Raw genomic sequence first — 24261 nt, 5'->3', positions numbered from 1 at the left:
AGACACAGGACAGATGCGCATGCTAGGTCAATAGAGAGCCTGCGATTTAAATCCTCCAGTCAATCTGGAACCTCAAGCGTCCTGTCCAAGGCCCTTGAAACCTTCGATGCCTCAGCTTTTTAATCACAGCTCCAACTCCTGAGTTAACGGAGTGAGACCAGAAATGAACAAAGCCCACCCCAGAGCGCGATGTGAGTGAACGTGTTAATATCAGGTCTTTTAGAAATGACTGCGGCGCCCGTCCTCCGTAACCCAGAACGAGGGGCAATGAAAGAGGAAAGGTTCAGAGAAAGAAGAAAATGTTGAAAGATTTTTCACGCTACACTGGGGATTTGCTCGCTGGTGCTACAAAGGAAGAAGAATTGACCTTTGGGCTAATGTAAAACCTATGCCTCTTGAGAAAAGAGCTTCCTGTACTCGTATGAGGAAACTAAACTTGATCCCAAAGAAGCTGCCTAAGCAGCTTCTGGGGTCAAGAACAGGAGGGCTGCGACCGCTTGATTGGGTTTCTGCGCATGCGCACCTGGGGTGCACTGACACACATGGACAGGAGGCTCACTTTTATTGTCTAGCTGCGCCCGGTATTTGGTGAACCCTTTCAGCCGCACTCGCTGACCCAGGAGGTCCAGGAACTCCTCAAACGCCGGCCCCGCCGTCTCGTTGTTGTACATCTCCTCCTCCGTGCTCTGACCCGCTTTGCAGTAAAGGATTCCGATCTTGTGCTGGAAGCTCAGCTGAAACGGCAAAGCAATGAGGTTACTTGTCAGAGAGCATCGGACAAGCTGACTTCCAGGACAACGGAAACCAGAGAAGCTCAGGACCCAGTTCTCAGGAGAGCACCCAGGACAGTTCCCGCAAGGGGACAGGCCAAAGTAGCAGCGGCTGTCCTTGTGCAAACGCTCCAAACACGTAACAGACCCATCAACCCCAAACTACCACTGGAGAAAGGGCAGGAATCCTAAGAAGTATACGTATGGCGTGGCCATGTGGGATTTGCCAGGCTTCTAAATGAACAGATAAGGTCAAGCATCTGTTCAAAAAAGTGACTGCGGAAATACTTAACCTTGCCCCCACCTCGGAGCAATGAGCATCGCCTTCCAAGTCAGGAAGAAGAAAGGCCCAGATTTTTAAAAGCTTTCCCTCTCTGGTTCCTAATGTTCTTTTTTTTTATTGCTATTTGAACATTCATAAAAATATGAAATGTGAAACACTGCAATGAAAAAAACACATCAAATTAAGGTCTGGTAAGGCAAGAATCCCCATGGACACTGTGATATATGTATATAAATATAATAATGTTTTGTTTCCATAAAAGTTGACTTTGGCTGTACAATTCAAGTCACTTCTCCGTTTCTGACTGTCGTGAAAAGAAAACATCTGCTAAATACACAATGGCCCATAAAGCATTTTAATAGCAATTGAAGAGTCCCGGCTGTAACTCTATCTCAGACCATCCCGCATCGCCCAGCGGCTTCCTGCAGCTCCCTCCCAGGGCGGGAGAAACTGGATCCGCCTGGAGAGCTCTCTGCCCTTCCCCAGGGAGGACCCACTTCGCACTCGGAAACCGGAGCACTTGATCTTACTGGCAGCAATCTGAGCCTCAGAAACTGACAGATTATCAGACATCAGCGGTTCCCTCGAGGCATCAACCCACAGCGTGGTTCGCTTTTGTTATCAAGCTGTAAAACAGAGGCTATGATCAAAATTCGTAGCCGTCTCCATCAGCGACATAAGGCGCAGTGGTACTCGAGTCCCTGGAGCGGCAGCACAAGAAGAGCAGTCTCCTCCCGACATGACCTGATGAGAACCACAACCCGCGAAAGTTAGGGGGGCGCCTGCTTGGGGAACCCCAGCAACTGCTGGAAACGGCGTCGTCTGAACTAAAAACGGGACTTTATATGTTGAGAGGTGAACTGATATAAAGCAAGCAAATTTTCAAAGTCCTGCTAAGTAATTACTTTCCTTGTAGTTCCCCATAGCAGAGTCTTCCTGCTCAAAACATCTCACCAACTTGAATGAAATAACTGATCTCGTACCTATTCAATCTCCCAAAAATGTCCCGTACAGAGCGGATCTAGCAGTGACTACCTCGGACCTGAATGGATGACAAATTCCAAGAGACGGTAACTGACAATATAACCTTTAAATATTTTATCAGTATTAAAAATTGTTAGCAACAGTCCAATAAGATTGGCCCACCCCTCCCTGGGGCAGATTTACTGTTAGCAAAGTGAATAAAAACAGTATCACCTACGATAAACTCTCCACACCCCTAACAGGGCAGTGGGGACTTTTAAGGATCCTTTGGAATCTGTGATGTTAAAAAAGCCGTCCCATCTCTTTTAGAGATGAACAGAAGTAGTGCTTTCTTCACGTAATATGGGAACTGGATACCACTAAGAGTTACGGGAAGTTAGAATGCCCTGTCCTATGCCATCAAGAAGGAAAAGCAGAGCAAACAACTACAGTCTCAGAAGGAGGAACACATGAACCACAAGGAAAAGCACACGATGCAGTGACTGGTCTGCTTACAAGCAGAACCCAACACTCAAAGTGAATTCCTAGACATCGGAGTGGAAACAGGTGTTCACCGAAAGTGCCTAAAATGCTTTATTTCCAAAAATTGCCTGGCATAGCTTCCGGTCCTGCTCTGCTACACAGACTTCCCAAAGCCCTGCTTCCTTCTGAGAGGACACCCAGAACCACCTGTGGCTGTGACGAGGTTTCTCGGGGCCCTGAGGACTTCTGGGTTCGGGCTGGGGGGAGACGGGCCAACTCTGGACTGCACCACAGCAGCCCGAGGGGACTGGCCACCTCGTCCACAGGCGCCTACCTGCCTGGGCCAGTGCAAGGGCGTGGCTTACAGGGAGAACCAGCACGCACCAGAGGCACACAGGGACTCAGAACTGCCACGTGAGTGGCAGGCTATCTTCACGGACTCTCCTGCAATGTGACAAGGAATGCTGTCCTTCTCATCGACCCACGTGGATGTGGCATATTTGAACAGCGTGCGCTCCCTCCATGAAAACATGTTCCCTCAGCTGTTTTGTGGGCGCCTCCTGTGTCCTGCACACCCCACCAGCAAGGGTCTTGGTAACAACATTCTGTGAGTTGTACGATTTTAGAAGTCAACTGCTCTCATCCAGAGTTTGCTTCAGATGTTTCTAATATGTCAGTGCTCATTCCTAAGACAGCGATCTCAGCAACATTCTTTCTGAGTGTTAGAGAGCCCGCTTCCTTTGACTAGTATGCAGTGTTAACTCATTAGACCAAAGACGTGTTCATCATTTTTACAACAGAATTCCTGCTGAGGGAGTATCAGACAGCGCACCAGGGTACCACGGCAGAGAGTATGACTGGGTCAACCAAGAGGTGCCACAGAGTCCCTCACGCACACGCAAAAAGAATTTTCCTCAGGAAATTCAGGAAATACACATCACCACTGTCTTCACTTGTAAAAGCACGTGAAAACAAATCCACCAATTTAAAGTGGACTGTATACACCTGAACACCTACCCTCCATTTCCCCCAACAAGTCTCTTGCATGTGACACTTCAGGGACCTCCGTCCCTCTTCTGGGCCACCATCCAAGCCTGCCCATCCTTACTTCCCACCTAGACACTGTTAAGAGCCACACGGCTGAGCTCTGGGCCCCCATCAGTCTGTGTTCACCAGCCTGTCCTCCCCCCACTGCCAGGGGCATCTTCCTAGAGTCCAGTGCTGGCCAGTCCCAACCCCGCAAGCCCCCCACCATCCCCGCAGCCCACGCAATCACGCGCACTCCAGCGCTGAGCACCCGGGTCCCCCCAGCTGTAGCTCAACGCACTTTGTTTTGTTGAAAACTCCCAACCTCCCTCTGTGTGCTCATTCCTGTAGAGAAACAAGTCACAGTCCCTAAAACAGCCAACCACTCCTATCTCCCCCCTGGAATTCTACCCAAGGCTCAAGGCCCAGCGACAATGCCACCTCCACTGGGAGATGTGTCCTGCTGGGTGTCTGCTTTCCCAAAGCACTCTCTGTGTCCCCACCTCTCCCAGGCTCAGCACCACATTCTGCCCTGGGAAGGTCACTGTGCTCTTGGCCCGCCTGTCCCGGTGGGCTAGTGACTGACTAGGTCTGAGTCAGCCTCACTGTTCCTGATGCATGCTGTTCGCTTCCACCTGTCTGGCTAATGCTCATTACAGACAAGAACAAATATTAGTTCAGGAAAACAGTCAGCGTGACTCTTTTAAATCCTGGGAAAACAATGCCATTGACCACTAAGTAGCACTAGTCACACGTGCTCTTGCTCGCTGGGACGTAGCAAACCTGGGGAAAAACCTCCCCCGCACAGCCCAGCAGGTGTATTACACTGTAAAGGTATCACGTGTCTTAACTCATAAAAAGGCATGTTTGGGACAAACCAGAGAGAAAATGGGTCAAGGCACTGGAAACAAAAGATCTTAAATGAAAGATAGCGGGAAGATGCCGCGGCACCGAGAAATGGAGACGCAGGCGGCGGCCTCCGGCGCGATACACACCCCCTGCTCGTCGAGCTTGAGCAGCTGCTCCGGGACTTTGGGCGAGCTGGCGGCCTGGCGCAGGCACGGGATGCTCAGCTCGGGAATGACGTACTCCAGCACCTCCTTGAGAGGCAGCCCTCGAGCAGTGCCGTGCCTCGCGGTGGAGGGGATGGCGTCCTCTAAAATGGCTCCTCTCAGTGTGGTCAGCTGCAGAGGCAAAACGTGAGAGTTCAGTCACTCGTTACGGAAAGAGGAAGGAGGGTGAGTCTCCTGCCTGAGTGGGCAGCCAGGCGGGGGGGACGGAGCCAGACGGATGCCTGGAGGAGGAGGAGGGGCGCGGCCCCGCACAGCTGTGGGGCACAGAGATGCCCCCGCGACTCCGAGACCGGCAGGGCCTCGCCGTCACCCTCTCCTCCCAGACGCCCCTTTTCTTCCCCCTGTTCCGTTTCTGTACGTCGCCTTCTCTGCTCCCGCCCCTTTCTCTCCTTCTGTCCACCTGACCGTGCTGACCATTCTTGAAGCTGAACGGGGATGCCCAGTGACACCCACGGCAGGTGACTCAGGGCTGTGCCAACTGTCACCAAAGACTGCCCCGGGATTGGGGTATGTCCTCAAACGTGTCAGGACGGCAGGGAACGCCACTGTGACTCGCGCCTCAGCTCACGACGAGAGGGAGGCAACCCCAGGCCTGCAAATCCAGAGGCTTGTCTAGTCTAGTCCCCCCTCTGACTCCTGGAGGGCGGCTGGAAGCTGTGGCGACGTGGTGACAGGGACGCCTGTCACCTCCGGTGTGCCCTGTGACACACTGCCCTGCACGCCAGGACATTCTCAGCCTGTACTGGTTGCTATGGGGCCACAGCCACGTGTGGCCACTGAACACCAGAGCTGTGACTAGTAGGACTGAGGAACTGGACTTTTTATTTCACTCGGTTACTGTCGACTTAAATAGCCACGCGTGGCCTGTGGCTCCTGAACTGGGCGGCATGGTTCTGTGATTTAAGGATGTGACTTCAGGACAGGGGCTGTGTCTCGTACTCGTCCAGCACAGACCCCGGGTCTCCCGAGTGCCCTTGACCGGGCAGGACGCACGGCGTGGCCCGGGCCCGTGAGCACCGCAGGGGACGAGAAAGGGCTCTGCCTTCTCTGTCTGGTGTGCTAGTCGGTCGTTCCGGAACCCTCGCCAAACATACATCCCTCGGACTGAACAGAGTCACGGGAATAGAACCCAAAGTGCGGCCAGATCCAGTTCTTCCTGTAAACCGGCATCTCTACCCACGTGGCTAGTCCCATCCTGCCACCTGTGTAACAGTCTCACTCGTCACTCGAAGACAAGCAGGAAACCAACCTGCGTCCTCGGGGAACGAGGTGGGGGCAGACAGGGCCACTGCACTGGCCACCTGCCACCCGCTGATACCCTGTGTGAGACTTCAAACCCGTTTATAAATTCAGTCACGAGTTGTGGAGCTCACACTCGCCCCCCCAGCCCCCAAAACCTCGCACCCTTGGCCTTTCCATCTGTTCAGGTGGCAGAGAAATCACTGCCACTTGACATCCACGACAGGTTTTCAGGTTTTTGATTTGGAATAAAAAGGTGTAGCCCTTTCAGGAACCTGAAACGTCGCAGTAGTTAACAGTGAAAGACAGAGGCGGTCCGGCTCTGAAACAACCGGAAGTGCAATGTCCTCGGCTCAGCCCGCACGTGCCCACAGGCGGCCTTACCTCGCTCGTCCGGAGGGCCACCCGGTAGTTGTACTGCGACCCCTCCTTCTCCTTGGCGTCTTCCACCTTCTCCCTCCGGATGCTGATAGCCACGGGGCCAAGATTCTCGTCTATCCCAAAGTAGTTCTGGTGCTCTGCAAGGGAACAGAGCCAGGGCGTATCAAAGACAGGGCGGACGGAGGGCAGGATGGGCCTCTCCCAGTTTGCATCAAACGAGAAGAAACCCCACTCCCACGTGAGTCTGATCGAGCCTCCCGTCTCCAAACCACGGGCTTCCACGTGTCCTGTTCCGTTCCTCCCTTCCCTCCCCTCGTCCCGCTTTTCACGCCTCAGGAGCAGCGGGACCCCTGCCCACTGCCGGCCCCAGGGCTGAGATTTGGGGAGTACGTGGAGAGCATCGCGGGCGTCTCAGGAACTGCAGAGAGGAACCCAGGTGCACAAGGAACCACTGTGGAACGCTCCCTCCAACTGGGGGGGCCGCCTTCTGTGACCGGGTGAGGGCACTGGGGGCGACCTCGCCAGCCACTCAGATACACCAGAGCAATCTTGGCGACCCGTGGGTGGCAAGTATCCCCCTTACACTAGGATGTTACTAAAGCCCCTAATAGTCTAAAGCAAAATTTTAGCAAAGAGAGAAAATACGAAAAGGTCACTGAGTTGCAGAGGCCAAACTCTATCTGCGAGAACGCTATCCCCTGGTCCCCATCTTGTCACCACTTTTTCTCTCACACGACCGCACTGCAGCATCAGGCCTCCCTGAGGACACTCCTCCTAAGATGTGGTCGCTGGTCCCTCACCCGTGTGTTCAGCAGGCCTGTGCTTCCGAACGGGGACCCCACCCGGAAGGAGCCCCACTGCTGAAGCTCAGGGTCGAGTCTGACGCTGGGGAGGAAGGAAGCTCACTGCTTTCTGAGCAGCCTCTCTGGACGGTGGGAACTCACTAAAGAAAGGGAAAAACGCTTCACCAGGCCAGACTTTCTAAGTGTTGTCTTCCGAACGGACCCCAACAGATCAGTCAGATGTGGTCTGAGCCGCACAAACGGAGGGTGTAACGACCCACTGTTGGCCAGCCACCCCCACCCCCACCCGAGACGTGGGAAGCACACCCCCAGGGGGTGTTCATTCATTTCTCAATGGCCCACCACCAGGTCAGTTCTCCGAGGTGCATGCTTACCACATCATTTTTTTCACTGTGCATCCAAAACCACACTTACCCTCTCGATTGTCACCTAACTGGTTCTGGCCGGTCCTTCCTGACTCACAGTTTTTAGTTAAAAAGAAACACAATATATCAAACATTTATAAGTCTGAAGAAGGCCACAGGTATTCCAAAGGTGTTGCGTTATGTGAGCGTTTTCTGCCACAATAATTCCTGAAGGAACAAGAAACGTCACTCAGAAAACAGAAGGCGGTTCAACGAAAGGAAAGGCACTGCATGCCAGACAGCGAGCTTCATCCAAAGCCACTAAGGGACACTGGTCCTGAAAGGCAGGTGGTCACTGCTCCACTTGCGGCCACCGGGGGAGGTTAAGGCTGACAAGACTGCCCGTAGGGCCGGGCAGGGCTGCAGGGGCCGAGAGGCGAGGTACTGAGCAGGACCTGGGCGGCCCGTCCGCAGGCCCACTGCGTACTGAGAGCAGCCAGGCTAACTGGTCAGGTGCGAACAGCTCTGGTGAAACTGAGTGTACAAAGAAGTCCCATGACCGAGGACAGCTGACCCGGAGGCAGTTGTCTGTGGCTGTAACCAAGAGTTAAAAAACACGCAATGAAAACAGAGACTCAACATTAACCGTCTTTGTCTGACTACTGGGCTCATTATCATTTCATGGTTTCTCCAAGTGGGCACAGTGACGATCAGAATCACAAAGATTATCACACTAGACCTGTGGAAACCGCACATTTAAACCTCAAACTCATCAGTTTAGAACTTTCCTAGCTGCAGTTAGTAACCACCCTGACAAGAACTTCGTTGTTCACCTCCGGCAGTTATTCATCAGAGGCCAGACGCGTTAAGGGGAGCGCCCAGAGAGCACACGGGGGCTTGGCCGGGGCCAGTCAGCAGGCAAAGCCGCCTTCACAGAGCCCACTCCAAGGAGGTAGCGGCAAAAATGCTCAGGCACGTGGTAAGTCCCGAGACATAAGTCAAAAAAGCTTCCAATTATTTTGAAGAAAGGAGAGTGAATAAACAAAACCGCTTCTGATGATAAAAGCTGAGAGCCCACATTAAGTGAATCAAGTCGTAATTTTGATATCTGACAACTAAAAACCTTACTGTGTGGGTGGCTGATCTTCCTCTCCTCAGTCTCCTGACTGGCAGGCACTCAGCCCCCTGACTGGCCCTCCTTTCACTTGTCTTCCCCAGACATTCTTATCGTTTAGCACTGGATGCAAACACCATTTCCACCCAACGGCTCTCACTCACTGAGCCTCACTGAAACGCGCACCCCACCACCCCAGGCCAGGCTGAGCCCTCCGGCTCTGATACCCCACAGCCTGGTGTTCTGGTGTCTAACACATGACAGGTGCTTACTAAATTGTTCTTGAATTACGGACCTAAAATAGGCTCCCTTGCTACTGCTCAGAAGTAACCGCCTTGGAGCAAACTTAGAACAAGGAGACGTTTTATGCAGGGAAGTGGAGAAGACAGGCTGAGAGGCCTTGGGGCCCGGGAGTGGAGCCGGCACCGCCCTCAGCGATGGGGCAATGTGCTTTCTTGAAATATTTACAACACTGAGAACTTGCACACCTATTAGAAGTCACATGTGGCCGTAGTTACCTAATGCTGCTATAACAGATTACCACAAACTGGGGGCTTAAAGCAATACCCATGTGTTGCCTTGCAGCTCGGGAGGCTGGGAGTCCGAAGTCAGTTTCAATGGGCCGACAGCAAGGTGCTCGCAGGGCTGTGCTTCCTTGGGAGGCTCCGGGGTAGAATCCGTTTCCTTGCCTTCAGCTTGTTGGGCTTCATCCCTTCAATTCCTTGGCTCCTGGTGCCCCTTCCTGTCCTCAAAGCCAAGCCCGAGGCTTTGCTTCACAGGCCATTCCTCATTCTTCTACATCCAATCTCCATCTGTCTACCTCTTACCTGGATGCTTAAGGTTGCATTTCGATCCCACCCAGATGATCCAGCATAATCTCCCCTCTCAAGATCCTTAACTTAAATCACGTCGGCAAAGTCACTTTTGCTATACAAAGTAAGGCACACAGGTTCCAGATATTAGGACTGAGACTCCCCCCCCAGGGCCAGTATTCGGCCTACTACAAACACTTCGTCATTCATTCAAATACTGAGCGTGGGATATGTCTCATCTATGTGCTAGAGAGTGACAAACACCGAGGGCGTAACATCAAACAAAACATCATGTCTGCTTGAAAAGCTTCAGTCCCGTGGAGGTGCCAGTGCAGGAAACAGACAAGAGTTGCGCATTCCAAATCCTGTGACAGAAGTGCGTGCGAGGCAGCTGCAAGGACTGCGATGATCCAGCATCGAATCAAGAACCGAGCAGAGAAATGCCACGTGGCAGTCACAGCAGATGCCACACAGCCACCGACTCCACTGTAACACAGAGATACACGTTCATAGCTCTGAAGCACCAGACTCTGCCGCTTAGCTCAGGAAAACAGCAGCCCCTGCTCACCCTTCTTCCTCTTCACTCCGTCCCCACCAAACGAGTCTGAGTTCCTCTGCACACCGCGCGTCCTCCCCAGGACTGAGGCACAACCCCAATTAAGTCCGGTGTCAGCTGCTCTCGGTGATGAGGGCAGCTCTGTGTAGGGAGGGAGCGTTCACTCCTTTCTTTAGATTTGGTTCCAGGTACTTGATAGTTCACAACAATGTAAATGGTACCTTTTTAGAACTGACCTTTTTTATGTGTGACTCTTTATCTGTAGTGATCCGTCTTGCTTTAAAGCCTACCTCACATCAGATTCGGACAGACTCAGCCTTTTTACGGGGGAGCAGTCGCTGTCGGTAAAGGCGGGTCTGTGTCCACAGGGGCGGGTCTTCCATTCCCTGTCTGGAGGCGTGTAGCCCGAATGACAGAACAGGGAACACGGTCTCCAGGCGCCAGGGAACAAGTGCCCTCATCCTGCACCCAGCTGCGCTGTTGCTCAGCTTCTCCTGAACACACTTCTAGTTGCGCGCCTGGGTGGGACACAGGAGGGACACTGGCGGGAAGGGTCGGCCTTCTCAAACACTGACCCAGGCCCCTCTTTGCAGCCTGGCCTTCCTTCAGAAGGCCCAGGTCCCTGATGTGGGCTGCCCAGCCGCGGACGCCTGTCCCTGCCTTGCGGCACCGCCAGGGCGGGGTGGGTAGCCTTCTGTCTGCAGCACCGTCTTGCATTGGCCTCGGCCACCTTGCCTCTCCCTGGTTCTCTCTGCCTTGGTGGCTTTATCCTCCCCCCTTTTTATTCCTTCATTATCATTTTTCATGGTGTTCTAAAAGGGGGAGAGATAACATGTGCCTGCAGCTTGCCACATTTAACTAACAGCCCCAACCTGGCTTACTCTTAAACACCTATAAACCCTAATACGCCCGATTATTGGTTTGTGAATCTGGGCTTTGCTACATCTGCCTCATCTGCTTCTCTTCGGGTCAGTTATACAACCTTTCTGAACCTCAGCATCCTACCCCCCCCAAATGGAATATAAATAATATGTTAATCATCATTAACCCAAGAGAGGCATTATAGTTGAAAGAAGGCTTATTACTGACAAAAAAAACTGAACCAAAAGCAAGAACGAGTGACTGTGGAATAAGCAGCACTACGGGGCATCACGATGCGGAGCCCGAGCGTCTAACGTGGGTGGAGCGTCAGCCGGAAGGAGGCCCCACTTCTCGTCTCAAAGCACTGGCCCAGAATCACCTGGAGAGGCTGCGTCACATTCGTGGTCGTCTCTTTAAGAAAGCGGTGGCGTGTGTGACACTGCACTGAGCACTTCCCATTGGGAACTACAATTTTAAAAACTGGGGGGAACCCAGAATTTGTACATTACCTTCTGACCAAAGATCAGAGGAAAATTGGGGGAAACGCCTTCCTTTATGCCTACCTCTCCAATTTACGCCTCGCACTCATCCGTCAGTGTTCTCGCTGCCTCACCCAGGCACACACGTGCGGACGAGAGTCTGCTGCTTGCAGGCGCCGCACCTCTCGACCTGCCAGCCCTGCGGCCCGGCGGGATTGCCTAAGGACCCTTCCCTGCCTCCAGCCTCACTAGAAAACAGCACGCTACCCGGACTTGCTTCTGAAGGAACTGTGGTCTCTGCTGCTTAAGGTTACCTGCCCTCTAGCTTTCACAAAGGTAAGAATGGGGTGCCCCCCACCCCTGCCTGAGCCTCCAGCAGGGAGCCAAGGGGACTTTTTCAAGTGATACAGCGGGGCCCCCCGCAGGACAGCTCAGCCTGTCCATCTGCACTGGAGAGCCGTCCGTCCACACAGCAGTGGATGGAGGAGGACAAGGAGCTCCCGCCACGCCCAAGCCTGCTGTTACCCGAGTACACGGTTTCCATAAAACTGATTTAAGGGCGAATGCCATCAACTTCTCCCTTGGCAGAACAGGAGCTGTGGGAAGACTGAACGACAGTCTCCCTGGCGCACAATAGAGGAGGGCAAGAGAAAAAACCGTCCACAAGGCTGCGGTGCAGGGAGCGAGGTTCTGCGCCGCCTCCGGCTGCTCTGTAGAGAAGGAGCAACAACTCCAACTGGGAAGAGGGAAAAAGGCTCCACGGGACCTTGGCCCGGGGCTGGCTCCCAGTCCTGATGTAAGATGGAAGGGAGGCTGAGCAGGTTCGTCGGTGGCGAACCGAAGAGGTGAGGATCACACCTCTGCAGGGCCTCCTATGGGCAGAGGCACAAAGGGAAGCACCGCAGCCCTGCCTTTCCTCGCCTGTCCCAGGTGGGAGCGCCTCAGGTGGGGACAAGCGCACGGAAGCCCGGCGGTGGCTCCGTGGCGCAGAGACCGTAGCTCAGGTCACATGCACAGCAGCAGCTTTCCTGCTGGTTTCCCACAAGACGCAGTTTCAAGGTTCGCTGTTTTTTCCATAGCGAGTTGAGCATTTAACCGTCTGCTCACTGCCCATCTGGGTCCCACCCATGCCGCACGTGCTGCTGTCTAAATTCCTGCCTGGGAGGCATCGTCTTTCTCCTCTCCTTCCAGCAACTGGGAGTCTGTGTTGTAAGCCGCATCCCTGCCCACGGCCCTCGGGGGTCACACAGAAAAAGTGAGCAAGGACAGTGAAGGAACGACTGACACAACAGGACGCACTTTTGCAGCTGGTAACCCTGAGTCAGGAGATGCCCTGGAGAAACCTCAACTCCGTGCGGGTGCTTCACAGCCCGAAGCACCGAACGGACCGCCTCGGGGAGAACGATGCATGTCTGCTGTGTGCAGGCTCCTCTGGCCAACTCTAACCAGAACGTCGGCAAAGTCTGAAAACCCTGCGGCACTGCAGTGAACATAACGATAGTTCGCACACCTGACACCAGTTCACCGTCACGGCCCGGCCTACGGGGAGCCACTGCTACTGTCCCCACCTTACAGACCAGAACACTAACGCTGGGCGGTGAAGTGACCTGCTCCTGGTGCCAGTTTGGTGTGACAGGGTTGCTCTGCCTCTCGAACCCTCATGTAAAGCATCTCGGGAGTGACAAGTTCAAGTCAAGGCCTGAGTTACACAAAGCAGTTCGTGAACAGCGAACTGAACACTGGGAGATGAGAGAACAAGTCTGTCCTGAACATACAGACTGTATCTTCAGAGAACAATTTTAAGAACCCCTGAATAAGAAGAGACAGACTGCAGAAGGAAGGCAGTACCACAGGGCTCCTTTAACAATCCCCCCATTTCAGTGTTCTCAGCCACCAGAACGGGATGGAGCAGGAGCACTGGGAGAGCGAGAAGGGGCTCAGAGCAGAAAAGCCGGGGGTGGCCGTCCAGCGTCCACCTCGTTGCTTTAGGGGGACGAACATGGAATCGACGTGGGAATCTATGAAGACTCGGGAGGCGGGTGCTGCTGTCTCCGGGCGCCCTGAGTAAGCTGACTGCCAACTTAGTCGCCAGTAGCAAAGTGCAAGGAAGTCTCCTCAGTGAACTGCCACACCCAACTGCCTGGGAATATCCGCCTTCATGCCTCTTCCTGGGAGCTTGGACCCTAGAGCCCGCGGGCCGGTGCAAGTTCCTAAAATGCTGCAGTGAGCAGGAATCACGACCCTCCCATCACGGCAGACGGGCCAGAGAGCCAGCCGGGAGCCTCCCGCCACCGGCCACACGGAATGGACACGGCGGAAACCCGCCCGGCTGGCCGTCGTGCGCAGCTGGGCAGCCCCCCTGCTGAGAGCCCGGACTTCAATGGGAGCTCTGTCTGCGGAGGCGAGACTGGCCGGGCGGGGGGGTGGAGACTGAGGCGATTATGTCCGCTCAGGGAGGAATTTGTGTCTTAGAATAGTACTATTGTTGGGCGGTGCTCAGCTCACCCGAATGAATTTAATAGTGTCCAACGCCCTATTAATTTTCTTCACTGAGTGTATAAAACCAGAAGGAAAAAAAAAAGAAGCCACCAGGCATGAAATCGAAAGCGCCCCCCCGGGCACGCCCAGCGGCGGGGTTCACCGGGCACGTAAGGTGCACCGCTGCCAGCTGTCCCACTGGCGAGACCGAAGTGACCGTGTCTGGCATGGGGCGCCCTTCCCCAGGCCCACCTGCCATATGGTTCCCTCTGCTTCTGTCTCTTTCCATCTTTCAACCATTGAAACAAAGTGCGCCCCTTCGGATGCTGGACCGGCGGTGTGGACAGCGTGCCTCTGGAGAGCCGAGTCTCGCAGGTTTACACGAGAACCACGTCGGGGAGCAGAGGCCGCAGGCCCTGTGACAGGCACTGGCTGTCCCGAGCCCCTCATGGGAGGTGTCCTATCACGACTGTGTGTGTAGATGATGGACTGGGGCACAGAGAAGTCCCGGGGCTTGGCCCCGACTGCGCTGGGGTGTGAACCCAAGAGGCCGACGTCAGGGCCCTCTGTGTGCGTCACCTAAAGTGAGGCCACCTCACCGGCCAGTCACAGGCCTCCGACCACCACGAGGGTGGTGGAGGCCCTGCCCGTGGGCAGCAGGGCGGTCCCCAGCCACAGAGCGGCCAGCTGGTGTCAAGGAAGGCGAGTGGGCTGCTGCACAGAGTCCGGAAGACTCCCTTCTGTGCACCTGTTCCTCCAGCGGGTGTGTGCACAAATACTACGCCTTAGTTAAAGTACTAATAACGAAGATCACCACCAGGGCAAGGGCGAGTGCAGAGAACTGGGTAAGACGGTACTTCAAAAAAAGTAAACTCGATTTCTACCAAAAGGGGGCTCTGGAAAGAAGTCCTGGAGGCGCCGTGGCTCCTGCAGAGAAGCTCCCTCTGTGGGGGCACCAGAGACGCTGGCGGGCAGAGCACCGACTCAGGAAGGGGCGGTGCCTGCCGGCGGCATCACAAACAAAAATGCACCTTGGAGAGGCCGGTCTTGCACCCACACCGTGCCGTGGCTGCGGCTTCCGTGGGAGACCCAGGCCACCCCGCAACAGTTGAAGAGTCTTTTCTGGAAAGTTTCGATCTTCCCCCAAAGTAGCAGTCAGAAGTCCAACCTGCCTGCATCCCAGAAATCTTGTGAAACTAGGATGGGAAGGAGGCATCAAAGTTCTCGCTGGCAAATTCTGTCAGTAAGAAACTGAGAAGAAAGGGAATCACAGGAGCGTAGAAGCACCAGACACAGGCCCCGAAGCACAGGCGGCGGGCAGGGGACTGGGGAGCAAGGCTGCCTTTTCAAGCGCGCTCCGCAGTCTGCCCTGCAAGACCAATCCGTCTCCTCCGCAGAGGGTTCTAAAGGATTCCTACTTCTGTTCTTGGGTCTGTTGACAGAAAATCCCAGTAAGAAATGAGTGAGGCATCGGGCCTCCCTCAGAGACAGAGAGGTCCCCGGACCCTGGGGAGCTGGAGGACCAAGGGCTTCCCGAGGAGCTCCTCATGGCCCCGTCTCAGCCTGCGGGTTTCAGGGGGAATTCCAGGGGGATCTGTGCATTTTCATGAGAGAGAAGCACGCAAACTCCAAAGCTTCCCAACCGCCCTGCCCCTCAAGGAAAGTGCGAGGCGGACACACACAGGAGGACGGTGTGAGGCCAGCGCGTCAGCTCTACTCCCTGAACGCGGCAGTCGGAGACTCACAGGGACCCAGTGACGGCTTCACAGGGAACAAAACTGTGGCTCTGTTGCTCTCTACTTTTAAAAACTGTGTATAAATTCATTTTTCTCCTTAGAGATTGTCACCGTAAACACATGACGACAACTTCTAATATTAAAGTTTTCTTAATAAACTATTTTCAAAGTTTTTGATTTACGGAGAAGCTTCCTGAACAGCCGAGTTTCTCCACACCCTGCACCTGGCCTCCTGGTTGTCAGTGTCATGCATCACTGACAAGTGTCACTTGGGCAGGGTTGTTCGCTTAACAGACCGGACGTGGCAGAGCATCATCACCTGCAGCCCACGCCTCCTTCGATTTCCTTACTCCGTTGGATTCCCAATGTCCGCTCTCTCTCCCGGATCCCACCAGACTGCATAGGACGTTCGGGCCTCAGGGTGCCAGGGTCTCAGACCCCCCTTGTTTGGACAACCCGGAGAGTTCTGTGGAGGACTGATCAGGGATTTTGCAGAATGAGGTTCTCCCCTAATCAGGGGGTCCTGGGTTCACACAGGAAGACCACACAGAGGCCATTTCCTTCAAACCAAGAAGACAAACTACCCACATGCCCCGCAACTGCTGATGCTGGCCTTGTTCACCGGGCTGGGGCAGTGCTGGCCGACTGCCCTCTGTGGCTGCCCCCCTCCTTTCGGACCCCAGCCTTTGGGGGTGTGTCCCTCAGCACTGCCCACATTCTAGTAGAGGAGGGGGAGGCTGTGACTTATAGTTTCACAGTCTCTCACGTTTTTTTGAAATTAAAATACCTTCATAACTTACTTTTCAAGCACAGATTCATTTGTTAAAATGAACGCTCACTCATCTATCTGACAAGAGCCGTTTTTCAGGTGTCCTGCATCCGAGAGGGTGGGAAACATACTTCCCTCCGTCACTGCACTTCTGTCACGGTGACAGGCTTCCCCTGCTCTGCCAGGACCGAGGGTGGCGAGTGCCTGGCATGTCCCCGAGCACCCCGGGCACGGCGTGACCACTGATCATCGCCGGCTCTCGGCACACCTATGTGGCGCCGCACATGACGTGGAAGATGATCACCTGGACAGACACGCTTCAAAGCAAGAGCAGCTCAAGGTTCTGCTCACGTGCATCTGTCTGCATCAGAAAGAGCCTGTGAGGATGAAGACGAGGCTGTTCGCTCAGGGGTTGTGGGAATTTTCTGTTCTTGCTTCTTTACGCTCATTGCTGATCACAATCATATACTAGTTACATGCCGTTTAAAAATTCTCAGCAGAAGAGGAACACATTGTGGATTTTAGTACATCTGCCCCCGATACAAAGAGACGCATGCCCTTCTACCGGTGAGCGGCTCTCGCCAAACCAGGCTCCCGAAGGCCGAGATGCATCTGCCGCTGTTCACTGCACCCAAGTCACCAACGGGGCCCACCTTGGTCCTTCCCTCTGGCTTGACCTCTCTTAACACAAAATCATTAACTTCGCCCTCTAGAGCTGCTCTTGTCTGTGGGGCCTGACCTGAGGCCCAGAACGGCGCTGAGCCCCGCATCACTGTGGGTGCCCTGTTTCCTAGAGAGCACAAGACGCCATCCCCAGTGGGGAACCCACGCCGCTCTGAGCTGTCCCGTGAGGTTCTGGCTCGGCCGTGCTGGGCACAGGCCGCCCAACAGCTCTAGGTGGCTCTGAGTGCTGAGAAGGTCTGACAGGCAAGGCCCACTGCGCGACAGTGGACACTACAGGCTGTGCAAACATACTCATACACCAAAACGCCTGTTTGAGGTAGGCCCTTTGCACGCCCGGCTCCCAAACGGAAAGCTCAGAGGAGAACTTGCGGGTTCACCTGGAGTTCCATCAGGGAAACGGCAGTGGGGCAGAGAGCACCACTTCTCTCACGGTCACGGTCACGGCCAGCTGGAGGGAGGAGTGCCATGTTCCCGCTGTGCTCACACGGCCCCCGCCCCCTGCAACCTGCTTCACTGAGGGCTGCCAGTGAGCCTGCCTGGGCAAGTGACACTGCCACTCGGTTTCCGTGGCGAGCCACGGCCCCGCACACACCCTTCGGAAGTTGGTACAAAGCCCTTCGGTGACTGTGTGTCACTGGGACACACCACGCCAGGAAGAACCGATGTTTCAGGCTAGTTACCCTGTAAAAGAGGGAAGCACGTTACCACAGTTCTGCACTTCACACCTTTCCCAGCGCGTGGATGCCACTGAATGCTCTTGAAAATGGAGCTCCACACAAAGCACAAGGCACTCTGGAAGTTTCGAAAGAGTCATGAACACCTCCTTCCAAAGAGAAAGGCAGAGTAAAGGGAAAAGAGAAGCGGGGAGAGAGAAAGCTTCCTGCACAAACACCCACCTGGCCCGGTCTGCCCAGGGCCTCTGCTCCGAAGCCAGTGATGCTCCTGCAACTCGTGCTGTGTTTGCAAATCAAGGGGTGCTGCCTCCACACCCACACCGCCGGCCTCGGCCGCCTGACCTCGGGGGTCTGGGCGGTCGCCTCTGCCGGCAGTCCTTGGGGCTCTGCAGAGAGACCAGTGGGCACAGGGGGTGGACGCCATCAGAGCTGACTTCATTTCACTGTCACACAGGCCCACAGGGAGAGCTAAACATAGGAGGCAGCAGGCACAGTTCCGGCTGCAGGGGAGAGCAGAGGGGAAGGGCTGGGGCTCAGCAGCCTCGCCTCCTGCTGGCCACTACATCCTGCCCGGTCCCATCAGCTGGCACCACAGCACCTTCCCCTGCACGGAAGGGAGTCCCTGAGTCGGAGAACTCGGATGACAAAGCGACTTCAGGGGTGGCTGCCTCATCCCACCGCACTGTGCAGGCCTTGCGAAAAGCCTAGTTCAGCTGCCCGAGCCATGCATGGACCCACAGAGCGAGCCAGTGCCCCTGCAGGGTCACAGGTCTGCATCCCAGCCCAACTCGCCCACAGCCGGTCTGTCTGCCCTCAGGCTCCTGTGCAGAGCACTCTGCTATTTTGCGTTCCAATGGCACACATCTGATGATGTGGTTTCTGCACCCTGGGAAACCCCACGCAGCAAATCAGAAAACGTGGAATAAACAAACCACTCACAGACAGTTCTTTAAAACCACCAGGAAGAGAACTAACAGAATCCCACAACCAACCAGAAGTCACCCCACGAGACAGGCCCTAAGGACGTCCAGGATCGAGTGGTGTAAGCCTGGGTGCGGCACACAGCCCGCTTTCCATCCCATGGGCACCCGCGCGCACATGCAACACACGACACGCAAGAGAGGAGACGCTGGCAGTGCATATCTGTGTGAAGAGCACGCACACGCACAGAAGCACGTGTGTTTTAAGTTCTGAGATTTAATGGGAAATCGCCAACTACGAAGCTCAGCCAGCCAGCGTGGCCCGCCGCCTGAGACTTCAGGGCATAACGACCCTAAGAGGCAGTTTTACTGCTAGCACTGACAGCCGTGGCCTCATCAATTAAAGAACAAAAACAAAAGCAAAACAGTCCTTAACTGGGAGGCCTGTTTCTCGCCATGATCTCCCTTTCCAAAAATAACTGACTCCCCCCTGGAGACCACGCGGGAGTGGTGTTTTCCACACTCATGCCAGGGAGTTTCCCGATGTAGGCACAGGAGGTGGGGACACCCTGAGGCAGGTGGGTTCCCATCGGCCACCTCAGGTGCTCCATGGCTGACCCGGGCGGGTGGAAGCGGGGCTGAGACAGAAAAGTACAGCCATGAAAAGCATGCTGTTCTGTGAAGAAGGGGCAAAAGAAGCAAGGTGCAACCCCCAAAAGGCACCGGAAGCTGCCCTGAGTGCTGTGGTCTCGCAGTGGCACGGACACGCGGGTGGCGGTGGCACCTCTGTCTCTGCAGGCCCCGCGCACACAGCGCGTTCGATGGCCCTGGGGTAACCGAGGACACTCATTTAAAGGACGTAAGCTACACTGTGAGGCTGTAACTACATGACTTCTGAGAAATGCATCCTTCCAGCCTGGAAATATAAGTAAAACTAAACCTAGTTTATTTTACAAATGATTAGAAAATTCTCAGATCACACTGAAGACTTACTTGTATCTTAACCTTCAAGCCCATGTATAACAGAACTGGAAGACAACGAACTATGTCTATTGTGCTAATGATACACCCTCTCAACAAAGGTTTATTCAACACTGTGACACACACAACAAAGCAGGGGGAGCTGTGAAGACCTACAATTGGAAAGATGATGCAACGGTGCAGGGAGCAGTAGAGGAAGACTGGGGGAAAACCCCACAGACCTATCCGCTGTAAACAGTGTGAGACTATTCAGAGGAACTAGACAGGGGTCAAGTTCACCAGCGCAAACCTACATCAGCTGGCACCAGGCGACGCTCACGAACTGGCTGACAGAAAGAAAGGAACGAGGCATTTCCACACTGGGGACTGCAAACCCGCAAAGGCAGGAAGTCGGAACTGGGGGTTTCTAAAGAAGGAATTGGTCTCCAGTGACAGAGGGACCACCGCAGAGAACCAGCCCCAGGGACGGTGGCCTCGGACATGAGGAGGAAGGTGCTGTGTCGCCAGACAGCACTTAGAACTGGCCCAGAAGAATTCTCGCCGGGACACAGGCACGCAGGCGCAGGCAGGGCCCCCTACCTTTCCCGTAGAAGAACTTGCGGTAGTAGTAGGCCCCCAGGTCGATGTGCTCGATGATGTAGCGCTTCACCTTCTCCCTGTGAATGGGCTGGTTCTCTCTGGGCACTTCCAAGACCGACACGCCCGCGTTCGTGCAGTGGGAGCTGAGGGACGACTCGAAGGAGCAGCCTTCCCCGGCAGAGAAAGACGAGGCGTTGGCCCTCGACAGTGCGATCCTCCTGTCCCCCTCCCCGCCGATCTCGTTTCTGAAGTAGGGGCAGCTCAGGACGAGGTCGTTACTTTTCCCGTCGCCCTCGTCAGCATCCAGGTTCTCTTTGGAGTTCAGGTCCTCCTTGCTCCCCAGGGGGGACTCGCAGGCGCCCGTCTGGCCCGCTGGCATCTGAGTCTGGGATGCGGCAGAGGCCCCGGTGGTCATGTTCTTCCTCTTCCCCACGTTAGCCCGCGTGGCCATGGCTTCGTTGATGTTGAACAAAATGCTCTGGACGTCGTAATGTGCAAAACATCGCTGACAATTCCAAGGGCGGATGCCCCGCTCGAGACGACCGTCTTCCAGATCAGACGTGAACTTGAAAGTCTCGTGTTCGCTTTTGACAGTTCGCAGCTTGCGGAAAAGGGACGTCTCTACCGACTCCGACTTTAACCTCCGTTTCAAAGGCTTGTCCCTGTCTCTCCCCAGGAGGAGGGCGCTGTCCATGTAACCTAGTCCTGAGAGGCGCACAAACTCTCCTCGGGAAATCTGTGCTGCTGCGTGCAGGCTGGGCGAGACGGCGGGGTCACAGGCGAAAAGCTCCGGGAACCCGACAGGCGCCATGGCCTTGTGGTCGTAGTTCTCTACTCGGTACCCTCGGAGCATCGCAAAGAAGTTCTCGCCGGACAGGCCCTGCCGGTCGATGGAGGACGTGCTCCCGTACTCGCGGTGCAGGGCGGCCCCGGTGTTGGGGTTCACGGCATGCTGGTCTAAGACGTCTTCGGCGTCGATGTCGCTGATGGTGACGTCGCTATTGCTTCTCTGTCGTATGGGGTGAAGTCCTCTTTGAGGAGAGTGAACGAAGATGTCTCCGAGCGTGTACTTTGCCTCCATGAAGTCCAGATCAAGCTGCTCCTCCAGCTGACTGTCGCTCTGGCCATTCTGCCCATTGTGCATGAGGGACGTCATGCTGTCGTAACTGGTCTGGGACCGGCTTTCCCACAACCCCTTGCAGGCCAGCTCCTTGGAGCAGTCCTTTTTAGGAGGCCACTCAGACACCCTGGCTCTCACCCCCATCTTGGGCACGGCTGGGGTACCATTAGCCGGACCAGCACTCTCGCTGGAACTGGAGGCATTTAAAGAAGTGGCAGGTCCCATGCTGCCATTAATGGCTTTGAATTTTCGAGCAAAATAATCATCAGACTGCATGATTCTGGGAGGGTCCTTGAACTTTGAAGAGGCCCTACCGAGCTTGTGCTTGTCCTCTTGCGACTGCCTCGGGTCGCTCATGTCTACCAAGGTTAAGAGCCCCGCTCTCGGCTGGAAGACTGATGTAAATCCAGTTACATTGTTAGTTACAACACAATATTAAGTGAAGATATAAAGGCTTCTTCTACAGTTGTATTTTCTTTCGTTAATCAAAAGCAAACAGCATCCTCAGTGTGGCCCACCCAAAACCAACTTGCGTCTCAGTTGTAATAATTCGTACACCTCCGTCCTTTTCAGAAGAATTCCTTACAACATCTGGCCATGAGTACTTCTTTCACCTGAATTTAAAAAGAAACAAAACAGAAAATAGCCATTAACAATGATTACAGCTCAAGTTCAGCACATTCTGCTGATGGTTTCCGACCTGTCCTCCTCCCCCCTCCTGCCACTCCTGGTCCCCCAACATCGTGAAGTTTTGGGTCCCTGCACCGCTGCTCCATCTGCTCCTCCTGCACGAATGCTCCCCTAGCTGCTCTGCTCGGCAGGGGGGGGGGCTTCCCAACACACAGGCCAGGCGCCCCTCCCAGAGCCCTGCCCAGCATGCACGCCTGCCACCCGCAGCCGCCTCTGAGCAGCGTGCTCCCCGTGTCCCCCGGCCCCGCGCCCACGCCTCCCCGTGTCCCACGGCCCCATGTCCACGCCTCCCTGTGTCCCACGGCCCCATGTCCACGCCTCCTCTAAATTTCTGGTTTTCCCAGCAGTCTCCTTCCCTGCCGACTTCAAGCTCCACTAAGCCGGGAACTATGCCTTCCTTCTCAGTGTCACGGTGTCTACTAACGTGGCCTGGCTTAAACGAGGCAGCCAAGCAACACTGGACCTAGTTCAACAGTGATGCGATGGGTGTGCAACTGCTTGAGTAGTAACTGCTCGAGTATCACCATGTTTTCTTTGTAAGTAGTTAAACTCGGAATGTCCATCAGCAAAGTGGCCAATAACAGGTGTTAACAAACGAGTCTGCAGAATGCTCGCCTGAACTAAACTCACAGAGATTCCCCCTAAAGTGAGCAAGGGTCCTTACGAATTTGGTGTCTGAACGAGTACAACTGCGCCTCTCCCAACACGACACATGCGCAGGACCCAATAACGGCGGAGTTTAAACACCACACTCTGCCTCCCAGGGTGGCAGAAACCAGGCCTCATCAACTCTTCTATTTACTTACAAATAATTCTTTCAATTTATTCATAATTAACGAGACAAAAATATTTTCCATTATACATTTCCCCAACTCATGGGGGCCTGGGAACCTTACTTGTTGGTGTAAGAATGAAAACACAACTCTACTCCTTCTGAAAATAATGATGAGGGTGTAATACCACTGATCTCCCCGAGTTTCCCCCAAAGCATAAAAAATGATAGCAATTCAGTTAGAAAATGTCAAAATCCCAACCAGCTCATCAAGCGTAAGACCTCTTTCCAGTGGACCCTTAACGGCTTTGAGGGAACACGAGGTCGTGTCTCTGACGAGCAGGGGTTTCTCCTGGTGGCAGCTCGCTCCCCCCACCGGAGCTACACCAGGCTGGGCATGACAACACACTCTCTGTTCCCAGGGCAGCGTCCTAACTGAGGGGACAGGATGACAGTTTGGGGCGGGGCGAACAGAGCAGGGACACAGTCATATGTTCCCCTGCACAGAACAGACCAGAGTCTGCCACTGGCTCTCAGAAAGGGAGGAGATGACCTACTGCACTGAGAGCGACTGGGCTGGGAAGGACCGCGGGTGCCTCTGAATCACAGAAGGCTCACGATGCTTCTGAATCACAGTGATTTCCCATGCAATTTAGGTCACTATCAAATCCCTTCCTGGAAAGTACAAAGGTGACGAATGAGATGTGAATACAACTCCTCGCCCGACATCTCTCTGCTGAAACGGTGTTTGACTTCCTGCACTGGACTTCTACATAGTCCGTGAGTTCTACTGGTGAGTGCCGCTTACAGAACACCCGGAACATCTGGAGGCTGAAGGATGACCGACTCCTGAAGGTTAGCAGAGCGCTGTGTGAATTCTGCACGGGCAGCAACACGATACTCATTTCCAGCTGCATACTGTTAACTGGTAAGTATCCTGTTACAGATGGAAGACCCGTGCCCTGCCCAGCACCCAATTCCAAACTACTGAACCATGTAGTTTCTAGAAAAATAATCAGGAACTAAGTACGTGAAGAAATTTCAAAAGACCAACAAACTGTACCAAAAGAAACCAGGAGAGAAGGAATAAATAAAGAGGAAAGCCAAAGGTAATGGGATGGGGAAGTGCCGGTGGGAAAGGAGAGTTAGGACAGACAAATCAGAAAGGTGGTTTTCTTTAAAAAGGGTCTAAAAAGTATTTCCCTTTGCAAGCCCAAAAAAGGGAAAGAAAGAATAATAATAATAAAGACTAAGAATTCTTTATTATTATTAAAGAGGAGGCATGACCGCGTACACAGGAGAGATTAAAATATTTTAACCAGAAATAATTTAGAAATAATTCCTCGAACAACATGAACAGTTGAAAATCCACCTGCAACTTCTAACTCCCTCAGAACTTAAGTTGGTTCCAGCCCCCACAGACCCCCGAGTCCGTCATGCCCAACACGAAACGCACAGGGCCGGCCTCCAGGCCACGGACCCTCCTCTGCAGATCAGGACTGCTTCCGGCGTGCACCGGGCAAAGTCTGCAGGTGGGGACCCACACGTGCAAACCCGGGCTGTTCGAGGGCCACCTGTGTAACTCTGAAGGAATCACACCACAAGCCACTCCAGGGTGACCCAGGTGAAGACACACAGAAACTACCATTTTCTGCAAAACACAAGTTCCCC

General features: G+C 54.3%; 1 protein-coding gene across 5 annotated transcripts in view; it reads right to left on the bottom strand.

The window, feature by feature from the left end:
* SIPA1L2 (signal induced proliferation associated 1 like 2) overlaps positions 1-24261 on the bottom strand; it is a 186136-nt gene that overhangs the window by 68530 nt on the left and 93345 nt on the right. For all 5 annotated transcript variants that reach the window (XM_037136745.2, XM_037136746.2, XM_053667307.1 and 2 more), the window contains 4 exons: positions 20009-21742; positions 6222-6355; positions 4521-4709; positions 560-734 (listed from right to left, as the gene is read on the bottom strand). In XM_037136745.2, the coding sequence (XP_036992640.2) occupies positions 560-734; positions 4521-4709; positions 6222-6355; positions 20009-21485 (1975 nt within the window). In that variant the 5' untranslated portion in view covers positions 21486-21742. The remainder of the gene's footprint in view (positions 1-559; positions 735-4520; positions 4710-6221; positions 6356-20008; positions 21743-24261) is intronic.

The sequence above is a fragment of the Artibeus jamaicensis genome, unplaced genomic scaffold, assembly GCF_021234435.1.
Source record: "Artibeus jamaicensis isolate MK-2021 breed Jamaican fruit bat unplaced genomic scaffold, CSHL_Jam_final contig_467, whole genome shotgun sequence".
Lineage (NCBI taxonomy): Eukaryota > Metazoa > Chordata > Mammalia > Chiroptera > Phyllostomidae > Artibeus > Artibeus jamaicensis.
The sequence above is the reverse complement of the archived record's forward strand: the minus strand, read 5'-3'. Positions and strand labels throughout refer to the sequence as shown.